At 46.9% G+C, this 20150-nt stretch overlaps 1 protein-coding gene across 17 annotated transcripts in view; it reads left to right on the top strand.

The window, feature by feature from the left end:
• Positions 1 to 20150, top strand: part of CIT (citron rho-interacting serine/threonine kinase) — a 191867-nt gene that overhangs the window by 163611 nt on the left and 8106 nt on the right. For 9 of the 17 annotated variants that reach the window (XM_055239770.2, XM_063614616.1, XM_063614612.1 and 6 more), the window contains 13 exons: positions 513 to 693; positions 868 to 959; positions 1476 to 1580; positions 1827 to 1996; positions 3564 to 3644; positions 3798 to 3933; positions 5845 to 5984; positions 9684 to 9776; positions 12179 to 12287; positions 12385 to 12513; positions 13286 to 13366; positions 16051 to 16129; positions 16267 to 16446. In XM_055239770.2, the coding sequence (XP_055095745.1) occupies positions 513 to 693; positions 868 to 959; positions 1476 to 1580; positions 1827 to 1996; positions 3564 to 3644; positions 3798 to 3933; positions 5845 to 5984; positions 9684 to 9776; positions 12179 to 12287; positions 12385 to 12513; positions 13286 to 13366; positions 16051 to 16129; positions 16267 to 16446 (1576 nt within the window). Of the gene's footprint in view, positions 1 to 512; positions 694 to 867; positions 960 to 1475; positions 1581 to 1826; positions 1997 to 3090; positions 3136 to 3563; positions 3645 to 3797; positions 3934 to 5844; positions 5985 to 9683; positions 9777 to 12178; positions 12288 to 12384; positions 12514 to 13285; positions 13367 to 16050; positions 16130 to 16266; positions 16447 to 20150 lie in introns of all 17 variants that reach the window. The other 8 variants (XM_055239764.2, XM_055239769.1, XM_063614614.1 and 5 more) reach the window with 1 other exon arrangement.

The following is a 20150-nucleotide window of genomic DNA, read 5'->3' as shown; positions in this document are numbered from 1 at the left end:
ACCTGTGCATTTCCAGCTAAAAAAGTCTGTCAGGTGGAGGTAATTTTTTTCTAACTCATCATATAGTGCATTCATTTTCGAGCTTCTTATTTCAGTAGGAGGATGCTATTTTTCCCCTGTTGAAGCTGTGAGTTTATATATGTCTGCAGCTCATGACTCCAGCCTGCTGCTCAAAGTACCTTAGGCTTTGCTAATTTCCAGCCCCTTTTTGTCAGGCTGGTCTCTCCCTTTCCGCTGACTCCAACTGAAACATGCAAACGTGTTCTTTACACACCTGTTTGTGGGTGGCCTGGATTGAAGCCTGGAAAACTGGGTCAAGAGCACTTGGCACTTTTGTTTTCCCTTTCTGCAGGGGCCTGGCACCAGGGGAAGCTCAGGAGACTACCTGCAAGTCAGGGCCAGACTCTCTGGGCCTGGCTGGGGTAGAGAAGCCCAGGAGTTGGCTGGCAGAGGAAGGGAAGGGTCCGGGGTTGGCTGAGCATGCCCTCAGGTTGCTCACTGTTCTTCCCTAGAATGTCAGGTGATGTGTCACCCCAAGTGCTCCACGTGCTTGCCAGCCACCTGCGGCTTGCCTGCTGAATACGCCACACACTTCACTGAGGCCTTCTGCCGTGACAAAATGAACTCCCCAGGTCTCCAGACCAAGGAGCCCAGCAGCAGCTTGCACCTGGAAGGGTGGATGAAGGTGCCCAGGTACCGTGGCAAGGTGGCTTGGGCTGGAGCAGGTGCTGACACAAGCCACTTCTGTCCCTGATGTTTTTTAGAGAAGTGTCTTTTCTAGGAACTCTGCCACCCCCTCATCCTATCCTCCAGCCTGATGTTTCTTCTGAGTTCAGACATTTTTCTTTTCCATCTTTCTTTCCCCAGGAATAACAAACGAGGACAGCAAGGCTGGGACAGGAAGTACATTGTCCTGGAGGGATCAAAAGTCCTTATTTATGACAATGAAGCCAGAGAAGGTAAATTAATAATTCGGGGGGAAGGTCGTTGCACGTGGCTAACCCAGGTCTCCCCAGTGCTGGCGCGAAGGCTTTGTTTTTTGGACTGCCTTGCAAGCCTTCTACGCTTTTCCATTTTTGAAACTTACAAACCAAATGACTTCTCTAAAGGTTATTGGTGCGATACTCACATCTATAGGTCTCCCCCCTGAAGAACCCGCAGGGCGCTGCCCTGAAGATTCCACCTGCTAATACACCTTCCGAGAACTTCTGCCTCAGTCAACTAACCCATAAATCCGCATCGTCATCAGAAATTTGACTGTGCTACTCATCTGACACATTTATTTTTTTTTATCTTCCCTCTCTGCCTTCTCTGCACACCTCTGTCCCTTCCTTGTTCTCGTGCGCCTCTCTTTACACACGTACCCTGTCTCTCTCTCCCTTGCTGTCTCTCTCGTTCTCTCTTCTCCTCTCTTCTCCCCTTGTTCTTGTTCCTGTTCTTTTGTTTTTCTTTCTGCCCTTCCTCTTTGCACCAAGCTGGACAGAGGCCGGTGGAAGAATTTGAGCTGTGCCTTCCCGACGGGGATGTATCTATTCATGGTGCCGTTGGTGCTTCCGAACTCGCAAATACGGCCAAAGCAGGTGAGGAGGAGCCGGAGGAGCCCCGCCCTGGAGGTGGGCCGGGCTTGGCCAATCAGCAGGGACAGAAGGGGTGGTACAGGGAAGATTGGCTCTGCAAAGGAGGCCCGTCTTCCTCCACTCCCCGCCTTGGCGGTAACTGGGATTTGCGTGGTTTGGTGGGCATTCTTTGATCTCTCAGGCCCGTCCCTCCCAGTGGGAACGAGGGAAATCCACACCCAATCTTGTGCTCTCTGTGAAATCTCCTAGATGTCCCATACATACTGAAGATGGAATCTCACCCTCACACCACCTGCTGGCCCGGGAGAACCCTCTACTTGCTAGCTCCCAGCTTCCCTGACAAACAGCGCTGGGTCACCGCCTTAGAATCAGTTGTCGCAGGTGGGAGAGTTTCTAGGGAAAAAGCAGAAGCTGATGCTGTGAGTATGAAAACGGGCCCTGGAGGTTGTCTTTGTAGAGGGGGCTGACTTGGTAACTGGTGTTAACGGCGAGAATCCCATTGGCCATCTTGATTCCCCTCGGGCTCTCTCTCTGAGGGCTGATGGCTCTAGACTGTGTCGTGGCCAGGAGTCTGGTGGTGATGAAGGCACAAGCACCAAGGTAGCTTGTGTGGCATCATGAGCCATTTAGAATGTGGGAATCAGGGATGCGGTGGCTCATGCCTGTGGTCCCAGTGACCCAGGAGGCCAAGGCAGGAGGATCACTTGAGCCCAGGAGTTTGAAACCAGACTGGGCAAGATAGCAAGATCCTATCTCTTAAAAAAAGGAAAAGAAAGAAAGAAAGTTAGCCAGGTGTGGTGACATGCACCTGTAGTTCCAGCTAGTGGGGAGGCTGAGGCTGGCAGATCACCCAGGAGTTTGAGGCTGCAGTGAGTTACGATTGTGCCACTGTACCCCAGCCTGGGCAACAGAGCAAGGCATGGACTGTAAAAACAAAACAAAGGAAAAAGAATGGGGGAATCGGCATCAGTAGCCTACTCTGGTGGCATTGTAGACCTTGGTTGTGGCGATGCAACAGCAAATGTACTTATAAGGAAATCTTCTCTCCTGTTTACTCAAATGAGTTTGTCTGGTTTGAAGGCTTGAGTTAGAAGCACTTTGGCCACGAAGCAGCACAATAGGCTGCCGGCAGCTGCGTCCCCTCCAGGAAGGCTTTTCATAAGCATCTCAGTTGTTTTTGCAGTATTTGCTCTTCCGTAGGCAGGTTTGGAGTCCTACTTACCCTTAAGCTGTTAGAAACGTAGGTGTGCTGTGATTGGCATCACCCCACCTAAAATGTTCCAGGATACAAACAGTGCTCATTGCTCATTGACGTTTGCTCCAGCAAAGACCAAACAGCTCTTTTCAGACTCTTCACTCCTAATAAACACTTTATGTGTTAGCAACTGGCAGATTCTTAACCACAAGCCTCCTGAAAAGGGCTCTACTCAGTGGTTAGACCTGTTTGGATGACTTGTTTGTTGTTACACACGTGAGTCTTTTACTGAAATCCTTGTTAATATGTGTACAATAGGCCCGAGACTGTGTATCTCACGAGCTTCTGCCTGCCTGGGTTCAGGTAAAGAGATGCAGAGGCGTGCTGGCTCGCTGCTAACATGGCGCCTTTGCACTTCTGCTGCAGCCTTATCGGGGAAGGAGTCTTTCATGTGTCTTATTAACCCTGCGCAGGTGAAATCTCCTTAGCTTCAGCTTATTTCTTATCACAGAATAGCTTTCCATGTCTACTATGCTCCCTTATTTCTGCATCCCAGCCAAGTTATAACTCACATGCTAATCAACAGCTGCCCCAGAGATACCAATAGCACTTGCATTTTGCATTTGGAGCTCAGATCAAAATATGGGCTGAGCTAAGAGCATATGTGCGTTTCTGAGCATTTCCAGGAATAACTTTGCCTTAACCTTCTCTTGGTCTCTCTGGATGGTTTGGTCATAAACAGATCAGCCTCGCGATGTCTTCTGTTTTTCTTTTCTTTCATCTATGAAAAGAAATTGCTTGGAAACTCCCTGCTGAAACTGGAAGGTGATGACCGTCTAGACATGAACTGCACACTGCCCTTCAGTGACCAGGTAATGCTTGCGTGGGCACGGCCAACTGGTATCTGGTTACAGCCACACCCCATCAAGAAAGAAAGGGCTGTGGAGGCCTTGTTGCTCTTACTAGAGGTTGTTCTGGTGACGTGACCGTGCTTATGTTCTGCCTTCGGACTTCTGCCCTTGCAGGTGGTGTTGGTGGGCACCGAGGAAGGGCTCTACGCCCTGAATGTCTTGAAAAACTCCCTAACTCATGTCCCAGGAATTGGAGCAGTCTTCCAAATTTATATAATCAAGGACCTGGAGAAGCTACTCATGATAGCAGGTGTGAGGCCAAGGACACGGTGCTTTTTCTTTACTTTCAAGGGAGCCAATATGTTGAAGCCACGTTTCATGCTCGTAAAACACAAAATAGTAGAGGGGAGCCGTTGTAGCTCTTATCTCTGTGTCCCCATAGATGCCCAAGCCTCAGCTAATGGACCCCCTCTGTCCAGATTCAGTTCCCTTCCAGTATCCAGTTTAACACAGTCTGGCATTCCCAAAGAACATCCCACTGTTAGGCCAAGTGAAGAGTGCTAAGCCTCAAAGACTCTCTAAAGCCAAACTCTTTGTCCTGATTGCAACGAAACCACGGTGGGCCCTGACCTTCTGAGAGCTTGCTTGCTCTGTTACTCTGTGATCTCTCTCAAGTCACCATTTGCTAATATTTTGTCATAATTTTTTTTCTCTCAAAACACACACACACACACACACACACACACACACACACACACACACTCACTCACTCTTTCCTGAACCATTTGAGAGTTAGTTGCAGGTATGATGCCAAGTTCTTCAGTATATCAACCTAAGGATTGAAGGCATTCTGTCACATAACCAGGGCACAATTTATTTCTCTCTGTCTGTGTTAGTGACATTATTTTTAAAGGGGGAAAACAGTAATATATCGATTCAGTGTTTAAAACATCAACAGTTAGACTTGTTTCAGGCATGGCTGGATCCAGGGACTGACATACTGTGGACAAGAACTGGCCTTTCTTAATCTCAGCTCTTTTTCCTCCCTCTCTTCCTCGCTTCCTTATTTTATTCTTTAGAGCAGTTTTAGATTCACAGCAAAATTGAAAGGTACAGAGAGTTCCCATATACCCCCGTTCTCATATATGCATAGCCTCCCCCACTACCAACATCCCCCACCAGAGTGATACATTTGTTAGAGTCAGTGAACCTACATTGACACATTGACAGTGACATATCATTGTCACCCCAAGTCTATAGTTGACATTGTAGAGTTCTCTCTTGGGGGTATACATTCTATGGGTTTTGAAAAATGTATAATGACATGTAACCACACATAGAGTATCATATAGAATAGTTTCACATACTATACTTTTTGCATTTAGGAAATTTACCCTGACTATAATACAAGTATCCACTATGCTACCCATAGTTGGATTTTACCTGTGGCTTCTATAATGTCCCAGAATTTGCATTGCATTTAATCATGCCTCTCTAGTCTCCTTTAATCTGAATGGTTCCTCAGCCTTTTGTCTCTCCTGACATCCACATATTTGGATAGTCTAAGTCTGTTTTTTCATAGAATGCCCCCTCATTCCTCCCTCACACATTCTTTCTTTACTTTGCTGCGGAGCATGTTTGAAAGTACAGTTCACATTCTCCAATTTTATGTCTGCAGAATTCCACCCTCCTCAGAATCTTGACTAAAAGGCCAAATGTTATTGTCTTAGATTTAAATGATGGACCTGGGCTGGGCATGGTGGCTCACGCCTGTAATCCCAGCACTTTGGGAGGCCGAGGCGGGTGGATCACGAGGTCAGGAGTTCGAGACCGGCCTGACCAACATGGTGAAACCCCGTCTCTACTAAAAATACAAAAAAAAAAAAAAAATTAGCCAGGCGTGGTGGCATGCACCTGTAATCCCAGCTACTCAGGAGGCTGAGGCAGGAGAATCACTTGAACCCGGGAGGCAGAGGTTGTAGTGAGCCGAGATCGCACCATTGCACTCCAGTGTGGGCAACAGAGCAAGACTCTGTCTCAAAAATTAAAAAAAAAAAAAAAAAATCATGGACCTCAAATGTGTTTATATGGATTTGTGGAAAACTCAGATCATCTGTGTGGCCTCTTGTGACTTTTACTTGTGACTAGAACTAGAACCACCATCCTGTACCTTTACTTGACGGCTTCACGCTGAAGAAAGGTTGTTCCTTTTCCTGTTCAGGAGAAGAGCGGGCACTGTGTCTTGTGGATGTGAAGAAAGTGAAACAGTCCCTGGCGCAGTCCCACCTGCCCGCCCAGCCCGACATCTCACCCAACATTTTTGAAGCTGTCAAGGGCTGCCACTTGTTTGGGGCAGGCAAGGTAAGCTCCCCTCAGAGTCCTAGCTGGTGGAATGTTCTGGAAATTGACACTACCTCTCTTCCCACAGAGCTCGTTGATTTGACCTTCAAGATAATGTCAACTTAAATAACAAACAGAGAGGGGCTCTCTGAAAGAAAAGAGATTGATTTGGGAACAGGGCTTTGCAATGGGAATACATGTGCCATTGTAAACTATGTGGGTATCTAGGGAGATAAAGGAAGACAGAGGTTTATAAGTGAGGATTCCATAATCTTTTTGAAATAATTATCCTTGGCTGCAAAGATTAATAACAAGACTGACGCTTGTCTGAGGTTGGACAGGTAGTCACTGGGCGGATGTCCTTGCAGAAGTATTTTTTGTGTAAGATTGCAATGGCCTGGCTGGGCGCGGTGGCTCATGCCTATAATCCCAGCACTTTGGGAGGCTGAGGCGGGTGGATCACGAGGTCAAGAGATCAAGACCATCCTGGCCAACATGGTGAAACCCTGTCTCTACTAAAAATACAAAAATTAGCCGGGCACGGTGGCGGGCGCTTGTAATCCCAGCTACTTGGGAGGCTGAGGGAGGAGAATGACTTGAACCCAGGAGGCGGAGGTTGCAGTGAGCCGAGACTGCGCCACCGCACTCCAGCCTGGTGACAGGGAAAAAAAAAACAGATTGCAATGGCCTTTGTGGTTTTCGTCGAGTCTCTTTTTTTTTCAGGCACACAAGTGTGAGAACCCTCTCTTCATGGCCTCCTCCTGCTCTAATGTCAGGGTTTTGTTAACATTGGCGACTCCATTTTGATTCTGACAACTTTCACAATTGTACATCCTCAGACTAGGTTAAATTTCTGTTGCCTCCTTTAGGCACGTGAAATAATTTGTGTAGCCATGAAATTTGTACAGGTTTTGAATCTAAAATAAATGTCTGAGAGCAAAATGGGAATAAAATTAACAAAACTAGAAGGATGATCCATAATTTAAAAATAAGTGTGTGTGCATGTGCGTGTGTGTGTCTGCTGTGTCTGTGAGAGAGAGATGAACCTTAAAAAAAATCTAATGTGGATCTCCATGTCTGAACTAGATGAAAGTATGTTTAATTACTAGAAATTTAAAAATTCAAATTTATGACATTTACATAACAAACTCAAGTTAATTCATTTGTAGCTTCTGGCATATTGAAAAGTGGCACATAAAATACCTTTGTTTGCTTCTTTAATCAAAAAGTCAAAAAATAACACATGCTGGTGAGGTCATAGAGAAAAAGGAACACTTATACACTGTTGATGGGAGTATAAATTAATTCAACCATTGTGGAAGACAGTGTGGGGATCTTTAAAGACCTAAAAGCGGAAATACCATTCAACCCAGCAATCCCATTACTGGGTATATACCCAAAGGAATATAAATCATTCTATTATAAAGTCACATGCATGTGTATGTTCATTGCAGCCTACTCATAATAGCAAAGACATGGAATCAACCTAAATGCCCATCAATGGTAGACTGGATAAAGAAAATATGGTACATATATACCATGGAATATTATGCAGCTCTAAAAAAGAATGAGATCATGTCCTTTGCAGGAACATGGATGGAGCTGTAGCCCATCATCCTAAGCAAACTAACGCAGGAACAGAAAAGCAAATACCACATGTTTTCACTTATAAGTGGGAGCTGAATGATGAGAACACATGGACACATAGAGGGGAACAACGCATACTGGGGCCCATCAGAGGGTGGAGGGTGGGAGGAGGGAGGGGATCTGGAAGAATAACTAATGGATACTAGGCTTAATACGCAGGTGATGAAATAACCTGTACAACAAACCCCCATGACATGAGTTTATTGATACAACAAACCTGCACATGTGCCCATGAACTTAAAAGTTAAAGTAGAAAATAATAAAAAAGAGTGTTTGCGGGTTTATATACATGTACATGTATAACTTTAATTAAGTCTAAATCAGGTGTTTATAGACCCCCTGAGGCTACCGGCATTCTGCTGTTGAAAACCATCACATTTTGCCCCTCAGAAGAGAGCACACTGCACATTTGTTCATTCAGCCGGTCAATCAACATTTTTTTTTTTTTTTTTTTGACACAGTCTTGCTCTGTCACCCAGGCTGGAGCACAGCGGCACGATCTTGGTTCACTATAGCCTCCATCTCCCGGCTTTAAGCGATTCGCCTGCTTCAGCCTCCTAAGTAGCTGGGACTACAGGCACGCACCATCATGGCAGGCCAATTTTTGTATTTTTAGTAGAGATGGGGTTTGACCATGTTGGCCAGGCTAGTCTCGAACTCCTGGCCTCAAGTGATCCACCCACCTCGGCCTCCCAAAATGTTGGGATTACAGGCATGAGCCACTGCACCTGGCCAAAATTTTTTTTTTTTTTTTTTTAGACAGAGTCTCACTCTGTCACCCAGGCTGGAGTGCAGTGGTGCGATCTTGGCTCACTGCAGCCTCTGCCTCCCGGGTTCAAGTGATTCTCCTGCCTCAGCCTCCTGAGCAACTGGGATTACAGGCGTGCACCACCATGCCCAGCTAATAAAAATTTGCTTTTTAAATTAGAAATTATTTTCATTCTAATATCTGAACTGTTCAAAAAATGTATTGAACATAGATGTAAATCATAAAGCCTAATAATGTCATAAGCATCCACACACTCACTACCCAGTCCAAGAAATAGAACATTGCTAACAATTTCCTCCTGTTTCCTGTGTGTTCCTCCCTTATCCCGGCCCATCTTCATTTACCCACTGTACCAGCTGCTGACCTTCATGCCAGGACTGATTTGAGCAGTAAGCCTCATTTGGTGAATGATAAACATCTGGTTGTAGCAGGAGAAGTAAAAGGGTTTCAGTTCTAGAAAAAGAGCATTTTGATGTAGAACTCTGCACGTGTATGAGTTCTTAGCTAAGAACTTTTCCTTTTGGATTGAAATTTTCTCTAAATTTGGGCCAGGTGTGGTAGTTCGCACTTGTAATCCCAGCACTTTGGGAGGCCGAGGCAGGTGGATCACTTGAGGCCAGGAGTTCGAGACCAGCCTGGCCAACATGATGAAACCCCATCTGTACTTAAAATACAAAAACCGGCCAGGCATGGTGGTGTGTGCCTGTAGTCCCAGCTACTTGGGAGGCTGAGGTGGGAGAATCGCTTGAAACCGGGAGGTGGAGGCTGCAGTGAGCTGAGATCATGCCAGTGCACTTCAGCCTGGGCAACAGAGTGAGACTCCGTCTCAAAAAAAAGAAATTTTCTCTAAATTTGTTTAGCAGTCTCTACCACCTTTCCTCTCCCCTCCCTCATTCTGTCTCCTCCCCCTCCTCACAAGGTAAGCTTGTCAAAAGATTCTGTCTCCAGCAGAAGGCACATATGTGGGAAAGGTGTGTGGTGTCAGGTGCCTCCCTGAGGCCTTCTCTGGATCCCAGGTGAAGCCTTGGTTCTCGACCAGGGGTAATTCTGCCTTACCAGGGGACATTTGGTAATGGCTCGAGACGTTTTTGATTGTCACAGATTGAAGTGCTGCAGGCATCTAGTGGTTCAAGGCCAGGGATACTGCTCATATCTTGCGATGCCCAGGACAGCCCTCCCCCCACCACACAAAATGATGTGGTCTGAATCATCAATAGCGCTGAGCTTGAGAGCTTTTCCTAGTTTTGCCCCACAGCCGTTATCACACTGGTGACAGTCTTTTTCTTTTCTTGGTTGCTTTTCAGATTGAGAACGGGCTCTGCATCTGTGCAGCCATGCCCAGCAAAGTCGTCATTCTCCGCTACAACGAAAACCTCAGCAAATACTGCATCCGGAAAGTAAGTCCTGGGCCTTGCCTTGGTTGAACGTGGGAAAGCCAGTCCTACTCTCTCAGCGAGCCAGTATGGAAAGTGCATTGTCCTGGGACACAGCCTGTACTGGGTTCCTTCCACCCTGCAGGCCTTTAGCCTGGGGTGACCTCTGTCGTGAGCGAGATCCTTCCTTTGTGGAGGATCCTCCAGGGCCACTAGGAGCTGCGGTTTCCCTCCTGCTTTTCTTCTCACATTTGCAAACTGCCTCCCCATCCAGCCCAGTGAATTCAGCCTTTTGTTAGAAGAGAAAGTTGACTGATAGGAAAAACCAGTGGAAAAAAAAAGGGTGGGCTCTTTCTAAGACGCTAGCAGTCCCAGGTAGCACTTACCAGAATCTTTCTCAAATTCTAGAGGTGTCTATTAATATAACTTCTGGAATAACCAGTGCTAGCACTATTTTGATATGTAATTAGGGAGCTGCCTCTCCTCAGAGCAGAGTGAGCTGTGATGATGACTGCAGTGTGGACGAGATGTGTGTTAGATCCTTAAATCTGCCTGGCTTCTGGAGAATGCTGTCTGATGTCCCTACCTAGGAGTGTCCCACTCCTCCTAAGCCTGATATATTTCTGGTGCTTTCATGATTAGTCTCAAAAATGAAATGAGGCTGGGCACGTTGGCTCACGCCTATAATCCCAGAACTTTGGGAGGCCGAGGAGGGTGGATCACTTGAGGTCAGGAGTTTGAGACCAGCCTGGCTAACATGGTGAAACCCTGTCTCTACTAAAAATACAAAAATTAGCCGGGCATGGTGGCGGATGCTTGTTATCCCAGCTACTTGGGAGGCAGAGGCAGGAGAATTGCATAAACGTGGGAGGTGGAAATTGCAGCGAACCGAGATTGCACTACTGCACTCCAGCCTGGGCAACAGAGCAAGACTCCATCTCAAAAAAAAAAAAAAAAAAAAAAGTGAAATGAAGGGTGAATAATATATAAGGGTCATTACCTGTTAGAGAGACTGTTCCATTCTGAGCAGGGTGGTGTTAGTTTAGTTGGTGTGTTCTTTGAGTGCCCACCCTATCAGGGACTGAACTGGCTGTTTTACAAGCACCTTTCATCGCAGTTCTGAAAAGCAGAGATGGTTATTCCCAATTTTCAGGTAAGACAACTGAAGCTGGCAGAAAATCCTCAGTTACAAAGTTGAGACCAAAACTGAAGTTTGATTTTTTTTTCTACCATTTCACTATATCATGCTTCCTCAAAGTTTTCCCATACTTAGTAGGTGACCAAGAAATATTCAGTGATGATGATAATGCTCACTAGAATTTGAACTGTTAGCTTCCGGAAAATTCTCAGAAATCATTGCTTCTTTATGATTCCTGGCCACACATTTTGAATAGGTGTGCCTGGTTTTTTGATAACATTAGGATTGGCCTAAAAACAACTAAAAATAATCAGGAAGCAGATAATTAAGATGACAATAATGATGATCATGATGATGACTGCATAGGTAATATAGGTTCAAACTAGAAACTTAGAAGCTAGCGAAAAGAAGGAAACCAAAACCATTGCTGCTGACCACCACTGTTAATAGTTGGTGTATTTTTCCTGTCTTTTTTTTTCCTCTGATAAGAATGTTGTATTGTTCAAGTTCTGTTTCTTCATTGGAATGCTATTTCTTTCTTTCTTTTTTTTTTTTTTTTTTTTGAGACGGAGTTTTGCTCTTGTCGCCCAGGCTGTAGTGCAATGGCACTATCTCAGCCCACTGCAACCTCTGCCTCCCGGGTTTGAGCGATTCTCCTGCCTCAGCCTCCTGAGTAGCTGGGATCACAGGTGCACACGACCACACCTGGCTAATTTTTTGTATTTTTAGTAGAGACGGGGTTTCACCGTGTTGGCCACGCCGGTCTCGAACTCCTGACCTCAGGTGATCCACCCACCTTAGCCTCCCAAAGTGCTGGGATTACAGGTGTGAGCTACTGCGCCCAGCCTGGAATGGTGTTTCTGACCCCGCCTTTTTTTGGCTGCAATTTGACCTTGTTTTCTTAGTTTTGGGTTGCATGGAACAACAGGAAGAGATAGCAAATGGATCACTGTTCATCCTGAGAGGCATGAAAGGTGAACGGGGCATGTGCAGTGACTCAAGCTTGTAATTCTAATGCTTTGGGAGGCTGAGGTGGGAGGATTGCTTGAGCCCCAGAGTTTGAGGCTGCAGTGAGCTATGATTGCACCACTGCACTCTAACCTAGGCAACTGAGCGAGACCTTGTCTCCAAAAAAAAAGATGAATGGCTTTCTATGACAATGTGAACAAGCTTGGTGACAGTGTTCTCCAGGGCTTGGCTAGATGCTGTAGGCAGAAGCAGAACAGCTGTGGACCTTGGCTGCCCTGTGTTACCTCTCACATCCTTCTCTTCTGCTCTCATGTCTCAGGAGATAGAGACCTCAGAGCCCTGCAGCTGTATCCACTTCACCAATTACAGTATCCTCATTGGAACCAATAAATTCTACGAAATCGACATGAAGCAGTACACGCTCGAGGGTAGGACCCACCCCCTCTTCCCCACCCACCCATGGCTCAGGCCGCGCTGAGACTCAGAACTCACTCCTGAAGCCCCACTTCTCGTCTGCCTTTACAGAATTCCTGGATAAGAATGACCATTCCTTGGCACCTGCTGTGTTTGCCGCCTCTTCCAACAGCTTCCCTGTCTCGATTGTGCAGGTGAACAGCGCAGGGCAGCGAGAGGAGTACTTGCTGTGTTTCCACGGTGAGTCACGGCTGCGCCCACTGCCCTTTTGGGTCCTCATGGACACTAGGGACCCATGAGGGGTTGGAGGGAGGGTACGTGGAGCTTTGGGGCAGAACAGGTTTGACTGGGGGTACAGAGAATGTCCTTCCAGCACCACCAAGTCCCCTTGGTGATGCTCCTCTCCACCACCAGATACTAGCGTGGTCTAACTCTATCACATTCTCTCCAAAGAGCAGGCAGTTTTTTCCTCATCCATCCCTTGCTCTTTCTTTCTTTCTCTCCCTTTCCTTTCTCTTACTCTGTCCTCATTTCGTCCTCCCCTCCCTTCCCCTCCGTTCCCATCCCTTCCCATCCTTCTATCTGTCTTTTTGTTTCATTCTTTCTTTCTTGGGTCCTCCCCCTCCCCTCCCCTTCTCTCCCCTCCCCTCCCCTCCCCTTCTTTCCTGAGTCTTTCCGTCTTTCCCTGTCTGTCCTCCTTCCTCCTGATCGCTTCATTCCCCTCTCTCTGTCTCTTTCTCTTTCCCTCTCCTCCTCTTATTCCTTTCCTTCTTTTCACTTGAGTTCTCTTTCTTTAATAAAATTTAATAAATTAAAATAAATTAAATTTTAAAAGTCCCTCATTTTTAATAAAGCTGAGAGCTGGCTCAGCAGAGGGCCTCTGGTTTTTACACTCAGTCCCATCTGGCCAGGGGTCCCTGGGCTCTGCTCCTCGTTCTTCCATCACCATGTGTGTCGCTGATGCCCCTGCTCTTGTCTGTGCTAATGCCAGCGTGCTCTTGACACCTTGCAGAATTTGGAGTGTTTGTGGATTCTTACGGAAGACGTAGCCGCACAGATGATCTCAAGTGGAGTCGCTTACCTTTGGCCTTTGGTACGTGAGGCTCAGTGTGGGGGCTTCTCTTTTGCCAGCAGCTGGTGTCCTGGAAAAGAATTGCATCCGGGTGCGGTGGCTCACACCTGTAATCCCAACACTTTGGGAGGCCGAGGCGGGTGGATCATGAGGTCAGGAGTTTGAGACCAGCCTGACCAACATGGTGAAACCCCGTTTCTACTAAAAATACAAAAATTAGCCAGGCGTGGTGGCGTGTGCCTGTAGTCCCAGCTACTCAGGAAGCTGAGGCAGGAGAATCGCTTGAACCCAGGAGGCGGAGGTTGCAGTGAGCCGAGATCACGCCACTGCACTCCAGCCTGGGTGACAAAGCGAGACTCTGTCTCAAAAAAACAAAAAAAAAAACCGCAATTGCAAGTGGAAATTTTTTTTTTTGGCCTAAGCACTGTGCGTGTGAATTCCATTAGATGCCAAGTGCCATGTGTAACAGTCACCCGGAGAACTGTTCATGGAAAGATTCTGAGGCTCGATGAAGAGCTGCCTACGCCAGATTCACCAGCCCACAGTCCCAGCCCTGGGAAATATTTGCTAGGCTCTCATGATAGAAAGGAGCCCAATTCCCTGTGGATTTATTTCAGTCATTTCCAAAGGCTGCAGAGTGTCCCATGGCATAGCTGAACACCTGTTCACTTAACCGGTTCTAATTAGGCAAAGCGGTAAGGCCATGCCTGTTTTGTTTGTAAGTGTAAACAACACTGCGATGAACATCCTTGTACTAATCTTTTTGCACTTGTTAGATAGCACCCCCTGATTATAAGCTCCTAAAAGTGGAACTGTTGGATCAAAGACTAAACACACACATACATACAAATATGTACATACATATCTGTGTGAATGTTCTGAAATGCTGTCCTGGCCCAAATACCCTTCGAGGCTATTTTGTTTCTCTCTTGCTGCATAACAAGCCATCTGAAAGCTTAGTGACTTCAAACGACAGCTTATCATTGGCCCCAACTCCGTGGCTTGACTGGACAGTTCTGCTTCATGTGGTGTCAGCAGGGCCACTGGGACAACTAGAAAGCCCAAGACAGGCTCACAAACATGGCGCGCAATGAGTGCTGGCCATAATGTGGGCGCTCAGCTGCGGCTGGTGGCTAGAGGCCTTGTTGCTTTCCACGCTGGCTTCTTCCAAGAATATAGAAGCAGAAGCTGGCAAGCCTGCTCACTTCCACCACGCTCTACTGGTTAGAGCAGACCGCAGAGTCAGCCCAGATTCAAGGCCAGGGAACTGCACCAGGGCACGCATACCAGAACCCATGACTTTAAAAGTCTAATACCAAGTCTTGCCACAAGGAATAATAGTGCTTTTTCCCTTTAAGGCAGAAAACATTTCCAGTCCTGTCTGCTCTAGTTTCAGTGACACTGTCATACAGAGATAGAGTATTAAGAAGACCAGCAATGTCTAAATATCTGTGAACCCAGTCTTTTTTTAAAAATAGAACCCAGTCTTTTTTTTTTTTTTTTTTTTGAGTTGGATTTTCGCTCTTGTTGCCCAGGCTGGAGTGCAATGGCGCAATCTCAGCTCACTGCAACCTCTACCTCCCGGGTTCAAGTGATTCTCCTGCCTCAGCCTCCCAAGTAGCTGGGATTACAGGCGCCTGTCACCACACCCGGCTAATTTTTTGTATTTTTAGTAGAGACAGGGTTTCACCATGTTGGCCAGGCTGGTCTCAAACTCCTGATCTCAGGTGATCCACCCACCTCAGCCTCCCGAAGTGCTGGGATTATAGGCATGAGCCACCGCGCCCAGCCCGAACCCAGTCTTTTTTAAAATCGAATTCTTTGAAGATGTTTACAATCAGTTTTAAAAGGTATACAATGAAAAGTCTCACCCAGAGAGTCCATCTCCCAAATTCTCCATCCCTATTCCTCCAAAGAAAAAAAAGCTCATATGAATTTCTTGTCCTTCCAGTACTTTATGCAAATACTAGCACGTAAAATATATATATTCTTTTTCCCAGCTTTTTAAAAATCAGTAAGGCAGAATACTTCCCACATGATTCTGAACCTTGCTTTTTGCACTGAGCAGTGTACCTTGGGCATTCTTTCATATCTGTACAAAGAGAGCCTTTTCATGCATGTTTACAACTGCACAGAATTCCATAGATGTATTATAATTTTTTTTTTTTTTGAGATGGAGTCTCCCTCTGTTGCCCAGGTTGGAGTACAGTGGTGCCATCTCAGCTCACTGCAACCTCTGCCTCTTGGGTTCAAGTGATTCTCCTGCCTCAGCCTCCTGAGTAGCTGGGATTACAGGTGTACACCACCATGCCTGGCTAATTTTTGTATTTTTAGTAGAGATGGGGTTTCACCATGTTGGCCAGGCTGGTCTTGAACTCCTGACTTCAAGTGATCCACCCGCCTCGGCCTCCCGAAGTGCTGGGATTACAGGCGTGAGCCACCACGCCCAGCCAGATGTATTATAACTTATTTAGCCGATCCCTACACTGTACACTTGAGTTGTTTTCCATCTTCTGCTGTAACAAACCACATGGCAGTGAATATCCTCGAACATGCATGACTATTCTGGCGCATAGATATGTATTTGTTGGGTGAGTTGCTTTACGCAGGATTGCTGGGTCAAAGAATGCATTGCGGCCAGATTTTGATTTTCCCTCTTTTCACCATTCTTTGGCCCACACTGTGCCTGCATGGTGATTACACAGCCTACAGAGAACCCTATCTGTTTGTGACCCACTTCAACTCACTCGAAGTAATTGAGATCCAGGCACGCTCCTCGGCAGGGTAAGCATTGTCCTCCCATGCGTGGAAAACCTCAGCTCTTGGGGTAGGTGTTGGGGCCGGCTGCGTGTTCCTTCCTAACCTGCCTAGCAATGGAGGTAGCCTGCACTGAAGGTAACTGGAACTCTGGGACTCTGCAGGACCCCTGCCCGAGCGTACCTGGACATCCCGAACCCGCGCTACCTGGGCCCTGCCATTTCCTCGGGAGCGATTTACTTGGCGTCCTCATACCAGGATAAATTAAGGGTCATTTGCTGCAAGGGAAACCTCGTGAAGGAGTCCGGCACTGAACACCACCGGGGCCCATCCACCTCCCGCAGGTAACCAGCTTGTCCTCTTCCTCCGTACCAGGGGCAACGTGCTTTTCTGCAAGGCAGAAGGAAATGATACTAAACCAGTAGAATGTTTCCCAATCTTCACTTTGTCCTTAAGCTCAAACCACTCATTTGTTTGCGATCTGCAGCATTGAAATGACACAGACCTTTATGGGCATCAGGAGAATTAGAAAATACCACCTTGTAAAAGTCAGAGGGGAGAGGTCTGATCTTTCTCTCCTGGGTATTTTCATTGGCTGGTGAGAAATGGAGCACAAATTAGGCATTTATTGCTTTAGCGGTGCTAGTTGTTGGGCTTGTGGGGGAGGGAGAATGGTGAATAAAGCAGACGTAGCCCCTCCCTGATGGCACTCACAGCCCAGTGGGAGAGATGCCGGCAATCAGAGATTAGAGCATGGAAGGATGAGGCCCTGGTGGGGTGGTTTAAAGCCTGGACGTGGAGGTGAGGGAGGATTTCCCATCAGATGTGAGGTGGGGGCAGGGGGACCAGTGAGGGGTGCTCAGGCAGGAGGGAAGGCAAGCCATGCCTGGAGGTCCAGAGGTGTGAGGTCGTGAGAGCGGGTCAGGGACTCCTGGCCAGCCTGGTGCCTTCCCTGGAATGCGAGACCTCCTGAACAGGATTGGACTCAGACAGCCATTGATAAAGAAGCAGTTAAATAAATTAAAGTACAGCCCTGGGAAGGAATGTTGTGCAGGCATCTGGGGAAAAATGAATGAAGAACTCGCAATGATATGGAGCAATCGCCAAGACACATCAAGGTACAGGAGAGTATGCAGAATATGCTGCCACTTGTATTAAAAAGGAGAGAGGTGGTGCGGTGGCTCACGCCTGTAATCCCAGCACTTTGGGAGGCCAGGGCCGGCAGATCACTTGAGCCCAGGAGTTCAAGACCAGCCTGGGCAACGTGGTAAAACCCCGTCTCTACTAAAAATACAAAAACTAGCCAGGTGTGGTGGTGTGTGCCTGTAATCCCAGCTACTCTGGAGGCTGAGGTGGCGGGGATTGCTTGAGCCCGGAGGTGGAGGTTGCAGTGAGCCGAGATCACGCCCCTATACTCCAGCCTGGGCACAGAGTGAGACCCTAACTCAGAACCAAAAAAGGAGGGGAAGGGCACTTCCAGAATGCCAGAGTAAGGATCTCTGATAACCTGTTTCTCCATAAAAGCAACGGGACCACTGGCAATTATCAAAATCAACTTTTTAGAGCTCTGGAAATTAACCCTAGCCCTTTGAGTGGTCACTCTCGAGGCAGGGTCAAACCAAAAGAGTCAGAAGCACATGGTTATTTGGCACCTCTGCTTTTCCAGCAAGTTCCTGGGATCAAAACCACATTGAACAAGCATGTTGCAAAAAAAGGCTTCTTCTTAAAAGGCATTCTTTTTAAATTTTATTTTTTAAATTTTACTTCTTTTTGAATTGATAATCTAATCACAGGGCACAGAATTCAAAGGATAAAGATGTACAGTACAGAGCCTCTCTTCTGGGTCTCTCTTGCCTCCTAACTCTCCTCACTCCCTCTCCCCAGGTCCCCACCTGGGAAGGAACCAATTTTTTGAAGTTTTTGTGTTTCCGTTTAGGGATCCTTTATGCCGATACAGCCAGCCCTCTCTGTCTATAGGTTATGCCTCTGTAGATTTAATAAACCATGGATTGAAAATATTTGAAAAAATAATTGTGTTTGTACTGCACATTTCAGGCTTTTACAAATAGTCATTATTCCCTAAACAATACAGTATAACAGCTATTTACAGAGCATTTACATTGTATTAGGTGTTATAAGTAATCTAGAGATGATTTAAAGTGTACAACAGGATGTGTGTAGGTTATATGCAAATACATTCCCCCTACTTTTTTTTTTTTTGGGACAGGGTCTCTTGTCGTCTAGGCTGGAATGCAGTGGTACCATCACAGCTCACTGCAGCCTCGACCTCCCTGGGCTCAGGTGGTCCTCCCACCTCAGCCTGCTGAGTAGCTGGGATTACAGGTGTGCGCCACCGCACTCGGCTAATTTTTGTATTCTTTGTACAGATGGAGTTTTACCACGTTGCCCAGGCTGGTCTCAAACTCCTGGGCTCAAGTGATCTGCCTGCCTTGGCCTCCCAAAGTGCTAGGTTTATAGGCATGAAGCACTGCATCTGGCCCTACACCATTTAATATAAGAGATGTGAGCATCCATAGATTTTGGTATCCACAGGAAGTCCTGGAAGCAGTCCCCCAGGCCACCAAGGGACAACTGTACAACCAAATGTACAGAGTCAGATCCACTGCCCTGAGAATGGGTCTTTTCCACGGAGCGTAGCTAGGCAGGTCAGATAGCGACAGTTTTCTGGGGATGGGGCTTTTTGGGGAGCTTCAATCCTGATCTGCTCCCTCCAGTGGCTACTAGACTGCTGTTTTTCACAGCTACTGTGGTTCCAAGGACATTGGTTTCAACTCTTCCGCAGATCTGGGGAGAGGGGAGTAGGTATAGGGCAAGTTAAAATGTCACAAACCATTCGGTTCTTGTTGAGATTCCTTTGTTTTTCTTGCATAAACACTCTGAATTGTTGCAGGCCTTTTTTGCAACATGCGTGTTCAGTGTGGTTTTGATCCCAGGAACTTGCTGGAAAAGCAGAGGTGCCAAATACCCACGTGCTCCTGACTCTTTTGGTTTGACCCTTCCTCAAGAGTGGCCGTGCAGAGGGCTAGGGTTAATTTCCAGAGCTCTGAAAAGTTGATTTTGACAATTGCCAGTGATCTTGTTGCTTTTATGGAGAAACAGGTTGTCAGAGGTCCCTAGTCTGGCATTCTGGAAGTGCCCTTCCCCTTCTTGTTTTTTTTTTTTGAGGTAGGGTCTCACTGTGTTGCCCAGGCTGAAGTACAGTGGCGTGATCTCAGCTCACTGCAACCTCCGCCTCCTGGGCTCAAGAGAGCCCCCGACTTCAGCCTCCCCCCGAGTAGCTGGGACTACAGGCGCCCGCCACCACACCTGGCTAATTTTTGTATTTTTTGTAGAGACAGGGTTTTACCACGTTGCCCAGGCTGGTCTTGAACTCCTGGGCTCAAGCAATTTGCCCGCCCTGGCCTCCCAAAGTGCTGGGATTACAGGTGTGAACCACTGCACGCAACCACCCCTCCTTTTTAATACAAGTGGCAGCACATTCTGCATACCCTCCTGTACCTTGATGTGTCTTGGCGATTGCGCCATGTTGGTGTGAGAAGTAGTTCTTCATTCATTTCTCCCCAGATGCCTGCACAACCTTCCTTATCAGGGCTGTACCTTAATTCGTTTAACTGCTTCTTCATCAATGGCTGTTTGAGTTGTCTCCAGTCTGTTGCTGCAGTAAATGACTTTCTCCTTACGTCATTTTACATGCTGAGCAATCTATCTGTAGGATAAATTCTTAGAAAAGGAGTGAATGGGTGACGGCTGATGTGCATTTGTAAATCTGATGGACAGTGTGGAGTTTTCTGCCCTGAAGGCTTCTCCCATTTGCAATCCCACCAGCTGCATGTGGAAGTGGGACTGGCCTCGTCTTGACACAGTGCTAGGAGCTAGATCCAGCTCGAGGTGTAGGAAGTTTGAAACCTTGGCCTGCAAAGAAGGTCTGAGATTATTTAACCCAGGGAATAAATGACCTAAGATAATCTTGTGGACTGGTTTACCAGCCCCGTGTGTCTACCTTATAAATAGTTATGTGGACTCCATA

The sequence above is a fragment of the Symphalangus syndactylus genome, chromosome 13, assembly GCF_028878055.3.
Source record: "Symphalangus syndactylus isolate Jambi chromosome 13, NHGRI_mSymSyn1-v2.1_pri, whole genome shotgun sequence".
Classification (NCBI taxonomy): Eukaryota; Metazoa; Chordata; class Mammalia; order Primates; family Hylobatidae; genus Symphalangus; species Symphalangus syndactylus.
Note: the sequence above shows the minus strand (reverse complement) of the source record. Positions and strands in the feature narration are given on the sequence as shown.